This window comes from Humulus lupulus, chromosome 2, assembly GCF_963169125.1.
Source record: "Humulus lupulus chromosome 2, drHumLupu1.1, whole genome shotgun sequence".
Classification (NCBI taxonomy): Eukaryota; Viridiplantae; Streptophyta; class Magnoliopsida; order Rosales; family Cannabaceae; genus Humulus; species Humulus lupulus.
The window spans coordinates 277,385,491-277,395,421 of record NC_084794.1 but is presented as its reverse complement, the minus strand read 5'-3'; the positions used below and the strand labels follow the sequence as shown (position 1 = coordinate 277,395,421).

The 9,931-nt window shown below is 36.6% G+C and overlaps 1 protein-coding gene across 1 annotated transcript; it reads left to right on the top strand.

Annotated features, from left to right (window-relative positions):
- The first annotated feature begins 4,635 nt into the window (after positions 1–4,635).
- On the top strand, positions 4,636–5,303 carry LOC133815533 (uncharacterized). Its single transcript, XM_062248365.1, has 2 exons — positions 4,636–4,815; positions 4,935–5,303. The coding sequence occupies exons 1-2, from the start codon at positions 4,648–4,650 to the stop codon at positions 5,301–5,303; spliced, it is 537 nt and encodes a 178-aa protein (XP_062104349.1). The 5' UTR covers positions 4,636–4,647.
- Positions 5,304–9,931: the final 4,628 nt, after the last annotated feature.

The window sequence follows — 9,931 nt, the reverse complement described above, 5'->3', positions numbered from 1 at the left end:
CTGATAATAGCCTGCTAGCACAAGAAAACTTCTAACTTCTGACGCATTCTTAGGTCTTGGCCAATCCTTCACAGCCTCTACCTTAGATGGGTCTACAAAAAGTTTGTCTTTGGATAGTATATGGTCGAGGAACGCTACTTGCGATAGCCAAAATTTTCATTTCTTGAACTTGGCGTAAAGTTGATGCTCCTTTAGTCGCAGCATTATTAATCTTAAATGTTCCTTGTGCTCGACTTCGTCCTTGGAGTACACCAAAATATCGTCAATGAACACTACAACGAATTTGTCCAAGTAATCCTTAAAGATCTGAATCACTAAATCCATAAATGTGGCTGGAGCGTTAGTAAATCCAAAAGACATAACTAGAAACTCGTAATGTCCATCTCAAGTTCTAAAAGCTGTCTTTGTTATATCTTCTTCCCGTACCTTGAGCTGGTGATAACCGGACCGTAGATCAATCTTCGAAAATGCAGTCGCCCTCGGAGATGATAAAATAAGTCGTTGGTCCGGGGTAGCAGGTACTTATTCTTAATTTTCATGTTGTTCAGCTCGCGGTAATCTATACACATTCGCATGCTTCCTTCCTTCTTCTTTAAAAATAGAACCGATGCTCCCCATGGCGAATGGCTTGGTATAATGAAACCCAAGTCTAAGAGTTCTTATAATTTCCTTTTCAACTCCTTAAGTTCAGTAGGTGCCATCCGGTATGGTGCCTTGGAGATAGGCTCGGTTCCCGGTACTAATTCCATTGTGAAGGCAATTTCCCAAGTAGGCGATAACCCTGGTAAGTCGTCAGGAAATATCTCTGGAAATTCCTTTATAACGCGGACGTCTCCAACCTATAGTGGTATTTCTTTTGCCACATCCATGATGCTTACTAAGATTGCGTGACATCCTTTTTCTATCATCCTCTGAGCTTTGAGAGATGTGATAAGTGGTGTCCGTAGTCCTAAAACCTTTCCCATAAAACATAGTCTCTGACCGTCAGGAATTTCGAACATCACTTGCTTACGTCTACAGTCGATGGTTGCGCCATGCCTTGCAAGCCAATCCATGCCCAGTATTACGTCGAAGTCCTTGATCTCTAGTTCTATCACTCCTAACGAGATATACAAGTATGTTGCTCCCGAATCAAACAATACTGAACATATACAATTGAGGATAGGAAGCTGACCTATGACTACTTTGTTACTAGCATCGGCTTCTCCCTGGGTCAAGGCAAAGACTCTGGCTGGAACCATCTTGTTGTCCCTCTTTTCTTCTTGTTTGAGCTGTGGACATTCCTTTTTCCGATGACCTTCCTCGCCATAGTTGTAACAATCTTTGGTATTTGCTCGACACTGCCCAGGATGTATTTTCTGACACTTGGAGCACTGCGGGTATTCTACATAACCCGACCTATTATTTCGATTATTTTTCCGTTCTCTTTTCTCATAGTCGGCCTGCTTACTATCAGGATGCCTCCTTTTCTGGCCATTATTGTTTTGCTGGTGGTTGTTGTTGTGGTTTTTACCATTCTAAGTCTGATTTTGCTGCATTGGTTCAGACTTGATGGCCTCCTCCTTACTAACATTGGCTTGGAGCCTTTCCACCTCTATAATTGTTTCTAGAGCATCGGCATAAGAAGTGGTTTCAGGGTTTGCAAGCTTGACTCCTAGCTCAATCTTGGGTCTTTGTCCCCTAGTGAACTTGGTAACCCTCAAGAAATCGGTTGGGACCAACTCTGGTGCGAACTTGTCTAGAAGATTGAACTATCAAGCATACTCGACTATCGCCAAATTTCCTTACTTCAGACTGGAAAACTCTTCCACCCTCATAGCGGTGACAGTTGAGTTGTAATACTTTTTGTGAAACAGTTCCACAAAAGAAATGCAGGATATGCGATCCGCATTGCCGAGGTTCATGTGTGCTAGAATAGGCTCTACATTCCAGAGCCATTCTTCTGTCTCAAAGGGGTCAGTTTTCCCTTCAAAGTTTTGAGTGTGCTGCTTACTAAAACGCTCGTAGACTGGCTCTATGTACCGAGCTGGATAAGGAGCATAGTTCGCCATCAACCATCTCCCATAGGGACCTACTTGTTCGGATGCTTGAGCCACTGGCTGAAGCTGCGGCTGCAGCTGAGGCTAGGGCTGAGTTTGAGGTTGCGGCTGAGTCTGTTGTCATTGTTTCTGCAATAGTTCTTCAACTTGTTGATGTAGACGGATAATTTCAGTGGTGTTGTCAACTGGTGGTGGTGTGTTTCTATTAGTAGTAGCACTAGCACGAGTTCCACTTCTTTGGACTAGAGGGGCTTCATTAGTCTCGTTGGCAGTGCTGGAAGCATTGGCATTCGTGCGTGCAGACCTTCGTAGCAATATCTTCAGCAACTAACAGTCAAGAAAAATATGTTAGAACTTACCCTAATAGGCTGTAAGACAAAACTTAGTCTAAGAAAACATAACTCGGATCTATCAATTATGATTTCTTATGAAAAAAATTTGTAAGCATTCTTTATAATTAAGGTGTGTTTCTATACTAAGAAAAATAAGTCATCTTTATTATTTTCTAAGTCTGTTTCTAACAATCCTATATGACATACTATTCATAACATAAACACTTACATTGGCAGGTAGATCCGGAGCTTGTGCATGTGTATCAAGGAGAACTTCATGCATATGAACTGTGGTCTTTGATACCAACTGTAATGCCCCGACTAATTCTAAACCTCGGACCATTAAAAACTACTAAGACATAGCTACTATTTTGGAATACATACATACATAAAGGGATATTTGCAGCATAAGTACCCAATGTCTGGGGAAAATACCCGACATGGACCCAATCTTTTTTTTAGTGGTGAAAGTACCCAAACATAGTAAAGTTGTAATTTCGTTAGGGTTCCTCCATTTGGTCTGTTAATGAGTTGATTAGGCAGACACATGTCACGTTTTTATTGATCCAAATCATAATTATTTTTAAATTTTAATTTTAAAATAAAAAATTAATTAAAAATATATTTAAAATTAAAAATTAATTAAATTAAAAATACATTAAAAAAATAAATAAAAATTTAATAGTGATTGTACGTTTAAAAAAAATTAAAACCCCTAAAACTACCTCTCTCTCCCTCTCCCTCACTATCTTCGTCTCCCTCTCATCTCCTACATTTGGCTTTTGCTTTTTTTTTCTTCTTGCGTTTGTCTTCAAGGTATGGTCGAAGGCATCGTTGATGGAGGCATGGTGGCCGAGCTGATGCAGCTAGGCGAGGTCTCGATGGTGGTTCTCCATTGACGTCGGCAGGAAGAAGAAATAAAGAAAGGGAAAAGAGAGAAGTGGGGCAATTTTTATAAAAGGAATAAATATTTTTTCAATACATAAAATTTAATTTTTATGATTTAATTTCTATTTTAACTTTTTAAATACTGGTATTTATTAAGAATGATATTAATCAAATAGATGAGCAGTATAAGTAAAGATGAACTGTTTAATTTACCACAATTAAAGGAAGATTTTTTCCTTCTTCATATTAATAGTCATCCTTTTTATTACACCATTTCCACTTTCTGTTGAATTATTATTATTACCCAGTTGTATTTGGAAGCATTTGTGATATTTTTTTCAACTATAATTCTACGATAATGTTTGCTTAATAATTTTCCTTTTTTTTTTAATATTTATGATAATATCTTTGTAGTTTGTACTGTAATGCCCCACGTCACTATGGTTGCTTCCTGGAATAACGACTGGCCCTACAAACCAACAGAAGTCTTTCCAGCATGCTTTGTCCTCAGTCGCACGATTCTTGGGAAAACTTCCTAGGAGGTCACCCATCTTGAGACTGCTCTAGGTCAAGCACACTTAACTTTGGAGTTCTCAAGTGATGGGCTACTGAAAAGAAGATGCATCTTGTTGGCATAGGTAGTACCCATCAATCCATTTAATCCATCTTCTACTGTGTATTCCCATACATACACAGTCTTAGAATCATCACACTTGACCTTCCCTAGGCAGTGTGAGATTGCTTAGCTTTTACCCGATCTTTCCCCTGCGGATCACGGGATTCTGACTGTCACAATCACCCACCCTTAGGGGTCCGACGTCCCCGTCGGCCACAATTCTGGTTGGGTCAAGGCTCTGATACCATTTGTAATGCCCTACGTCACTATGGTTTCTTTCTAGAATAACGACTGGCCCTAAAAACCAATACAAGTCTATCCAGCGTGCTTTGTCCTCACTCGCACGATTCTTAGGAAAACTTCCCAGGAGGTCACCCATCTTGAGACTACTCCAGGTCAAGCACGCTTAAATTTGGAGTTCTCAAGTGATGGGCTACTGAAAACAAGATGCATCTTCTTTTCGGTAGCCCATCACTTGAGAACTCCAAAGTTAAGCGTGCTTAACTTGAAGTAATCTAATGATGGGTGGCCTCCTTGGAAGTTTTCCCAGGAAGCGTACGAGTGAGGGCAAAGCACGCTGGAAAGACTCGTGTTGGTTTGTGGGGCCAGTCGTCGTTCCAGGAAGCAACTATAGTGACGTGGGGCGTTACATGTACTATTGTTATAGACAGTGACACAATAACTCTCCATTGATATAAATCCAAGTTTTTGTGATGCACCAATTCTGAGTTTCTGAATCCACAACTCATTTTGATTTAGAAAGAAAAAAAAAATGCTTCTTAGGAGCTCATCAGGACCAGACTTGAACTCTTGGCTACCTCACTCGAAAGACTCATCATCACCAGAACCAGAGCCACTACTCCATCTTCAAAGAACAAAATTAGTCTCCTTAACCTGTTCTTTTCTTCTTTCTTCTTCTTTTTCTTCTTCTTCTTTCTTCTTCTTCTTTACCTTCACCCACTCATGAGTCATCAAATTGATAATTCCATCCCATCTCAAAATCTACCAAAACCCAACAAGAGGAGCCCCATATCGATAATCAAAGATAAAAAATCCTAGGAAGAGCAAAATGGGAGTGGAAAAATCGATTCAGGATCATCATCCACGATCCAAAGATTGTTGTACTGCTTTGGTTTGGGAGGTAAAGTCACGAGTGAAGAAAGGTTCTCTATGGAGAACGAAGAGAGGGTTTTGCAGACGCTTGTGACGGGTGATGGAGTTGGTAGGAACGGTGGTCGGATTAGGGGTGGAGCCGGCGATGGGAGAGGATTCAGCGGTGGAGATGGTGATGACGGTGGTGGTGGCTGGGGCTTCTTTGAGGGTAATAACAATCGTGGGAGTAATAGCACTGATACTTATTACCAGAAGATGATTGAGGCCAAGTTTTTGAAAGAGGTAAAGATAGTGAAGGAGAGAGAGGCAGAATAGTTTTAGGGGTTTTAATTTTTTTCTAAAGATAAAATCAGTTATAAATTTTTCTTTATTATTTTTAATGTATTTTTAATTTAATTATTTTTTTAAATTAAAATTTATTTTTAATTAATTTTTTATTTTAAAATTAAAATTTAAAAATAATTATGATTTGGACCAATAAAAATGTGACACGTATCTGCCTAATCAGCTCATTAACAAACCTAACGGAGGAGCCCCAACGGAATTACAATTTTACTATGTTTGGGTACTTTCCCCACTAAGAAAAAGATTGGGCCCATGCAGGGTATTTTCCCCAAACATTGGGTACTTATGCCACAAATATCCCATACATAAAATATTATAACTTTATTAAAAATCCAAAATACGGTACAAAATACAAAATATGGTATGGATACAAAAATATGGTATGGGATCCCATTGTTTAATACATAAAAAAAAAATGTAAACATAAACTTTAATTAATTGTTTAAAAAATAAGTGGGGAAATATATAAGAACATAAATTAAAAGACTTGAAACAACGTCATCCTCAATCTTTCAGCTGTCCATTCAATCAATCCATCCCCAATACACATGCCAAGCTGCCACGAATCCAACCAACCTTCCAAGCTCATTTTCCTGCACCATCTAAAATAAAAGGAATGAGCCTAATGCATAGCAAGGAAAATCTACTAAAAACATATAGCATATATCATAAGACTATATGATAAAACATATACTATAAAACATATGTCGTAGAAATGTATATAATATAGGACTACAATATTAATGGCCATTAACTCATTACCGTAGCATGTGCTAAAATCATCTAGGTCCTCAGTCTACTAATCGAGGTAGGTTAGATGACGAAATAGTATATAATAACCCATCTAGGTCCTCAGTCTACTAATCGAGGCAGGGTAAATCATACCTCTAAACTACGATAATGATAAAAATCTTGGGGTTTACTATCTAAGTAACTATAAGCCCCAAGTGACTACAAAACATATTTATACATATATACATAGCACATAAGATATCATAGCATGTAAACACATCATAACACATAAAATCTAACCTATTTTCCTTACCAAAAGCCAGGATATTGGAGACACTAACAGGATTGGAAAACTCCTAAAACCAACCAAAAGAATCCTGAGTTATGAAGAAATGGAGATGAAAAGGAGATCTAAACCATCAAGATAAAAACTTACCGAAAAACCTTAAGTTTTAAGAAACTTAAACACCTAACCAAAAGCCATAATATTGAGTTAGAATCTGAAAGAAAATAAAAGAACTACGATGAACTAAATCTGAGGATAAGAATACCTTGATAGACTAGAACTTTGATCTACACCTCAATACCAAAATAACACTCCATCTTACTTCCCAAGTGTTTATAAAGCTTAGATTGAAAAAGTTTTTATCCTAAAACCCTAGTGTTCTCTCTAGAAAAAACTTAGCAGCTTAGAGCCTCTAAAGAATGCATGAATGATGAATGAAATGGCTGAGTACTAGGTCCTATTTATAGAGATCAAGGAGTGAAACTAACCCCTTTTATAAAGAATAAATAAATGAATAAATTTGAATATACGTTCCAACAGATGCCTAGAACTCGGTCAAAAACGTTCAAGAGCAAGTCCAAGTGGTTGAAGGTTGTTTCTAATTTAAATCAACAAAGTTTCAAAAATGGCTCAAGGAGCCGATATATCTCCCACCCTAGGTGATATATCGCCCCTACCTATGCCCCGAGCTTCCGTGGTTTCGTTCGTGCGAAATCGACGTGTTTTCCGTATCTTTCGTAGGAGACATATCGGCCCCTATAGCCGCGATATAACAGCATACGCTGATATTTTAAACACGCTTTTGCACATTTTCAGCACTCTTGAAGCTTGTTAAAATAACTTTGACTGAGTAAAATGTAATCCTAACAACTGCTGGAAGGTTCTAGTGGTTCCAGATCTATTTTTTATTAATTTATTCATCTAAAATGCTTAAATTCTCAATAAACATACTTGTTTCAAGTGTCACACTCTTAATTATTCTATCTATATCTTAGGTTATAATAAATAATATTTCTAGGACCCGCTATATTAATCAAACCTTATGTAATAATTAATATTTCTAAACTATTGGTTAAACTTATAAAATCTATAACTGTTTCTATGAGTTTCCAACTAAATCTTGGTTTGAACCAATAACCACTAAAACTAAAATGCTACAAGCTACTACTAGCTACTACTACTATCTAGCTAAGTAAAATTCAGAGACACTACACTCTCCCATTTCTCCCATTGCTCCTCGATTTCTGGTAGTCACTATCTTAATTTCAAACTCTCATCGGCATGGGTATGTACTTCTGTATCTTCATTTATACATCTTCAGTCATTTTTTCCATAACTATATAACCCTAATCCTAACTTTAAGTATCATTTTTCTTTCAGTTTCTCTTTCTGTTTTTTCATCACTAATTAGTGATTCATCATTAATGTTCTCTTTTTTAATTTTATTATTGCAACAATGATAATAGTGATCTCTGTTTCTATGTTCAAATTTGGCGTATTTTGGAATATAAATGAATGTTTGTATATAGGCTAAACTCGTATGTATAGAGTGTATTTGGGTTAATTCATGCTTGTGTCAATTTATCTGTAAGATTTGCTTAGTTTGACTGCTTAAACTGGTCTTGTTATATAAAACCAAGCTTTGCTTAACCTATGCATAATAATTGCTTGATGGAATGCTTCAGTGAGATATATGAGTAAATTAAGATATTTTCATAGCTTTGTTTTAATAAGCTTATTTTATGGGGTGAGTATAGATTATCAAGCTGATGTATGATTCCTACTGCCCAATATAGTCATGTACCTCTGCTATGATGCATGACCATTTCTTTATTTTTTAGAGCTATATTATGATTCCCTACAAAAGTTTGCGTTCTCTTGTTTTTTTTTAAGAGCTATGGTAATTGCTCGGCCAACTAGTTATTGAAATTGCAGACATTATACCTGCTTTTGTTTTGCTAATCTATGCTCCAAGTCATGTATACCTGACAAAGACACAAGCACTAAAAACAGATTGCTAATTGTGTCATATTGGACTCTTCATTTTAAACAGAGGAGATTAGAAAGACATACATTTATGTGTATAAGAGATGAGATGAGAGGAAATGTTATATATTATGTGTCTAAATATAAATGCTAATATTTTTATCATTATGATATGTTTGTTGTATGTTCTCATCACCAAAAACCTTGCCCTGCGTATTCCCATGTCACACATTTTAATATATTATATAAGCACACTCATGTATATTCCCTTTCTCTTTCTCTTTCTCATGAATATTTCTAGTTTCTGTTTTGTTGGCTCAAAAATACATGTCTGAGAGTTCAAAACAGACTAAATTTGCCAATATTTTTTTATTATTGATCTGACTGAAAACAAGGGAAAAAAGATAGTTGATGTTTCGTATTTTATTGCTCACATTATTATTCAGAGGGAACAATAAAAAAGTACAAAGTCCAAAGTAAAAAAAAAAAGAAAAATTATAATAATAATAAACAATAGAAAGAAAGAAAGAGATGGATAATCTCTTCTTCTCGTGTGCTTAATTGGAACATAGAAATTAAGAATGGTTGTAAAGCAATGAACAACCTGGCTGCAAATTTAGAATACCGAATTCCCAGGCGCAACCTTGGTAGTTGTTGTTTCTGAATTATTATGTGCACATAGAGTAGAGTATACAAGAGTAGTCCAGTCATTAGTCATGTTTATTATTAGAGTAGCTGCTTCTTCTGCTATATAATACATGCATTGTCCTCTGCTGCTACAGCTGTTGAGTCTGCAAGAGAAAGTTTGTTGGTTAACATTTTTATGTGTAGCCAAACATAGATGTGCAGTACTTCCTATGGACCCCTGTTAGTTTTTCTGTTGCTGCCTATTGGTGGAAACCAACCATCAATCTTGAGCACCCTCTGTTTTGGGGGAAAAAGAAAATAAGGATTTAGTACTATGTTTACATATTTTATCTGGAATATAGTATAATCACTCTTTGTTTGGTAGATTGTGCCTGTTAGGCATATAGACAAACAGTTAGATAGTTAGAATATGCTCTCTGTTTTGTAACTGTTTCTATAACAGATTTCGGTTTGGTTTTGTATAGCTGTCATTTTCTGTTATAATCATTTCTGTAATCCATGACTATATATACAAGTTCTCTTGGCTATCAACAGTTAGTTGAGCCATCATCCTCTAGTTTTAAAAGACATCCTGCATGTTCCTAATATGACCAAAAATCTAGTTAGTATTTCACAATTCACCAAAGACAATTATGTTGTGCTTGAATTTGATGATACTTGTTGTCTTATTAAGGACAAGAAGACCAGCCAAGTACTTCTTCAGGGTACCCTCTGTGATGGACTATACCAGTTGCAGCTTCTTAATCCACACAACTCCAGCTCAAGTGTCAATTCTTCTCAATTCCCTGTTCTTACCAGTCTCTGTAATCCTAGTAGTTTCAACTGTACTACCACTAGCAATCCAGTTTTTAATAAGACCAAAGCAGCCTCTGTTTTGCATTGCAGGCTTGGTCATCCATCTAAATACATTTTAGGGAAAGTACTTGCCACTGTTTGTCCTGATGTC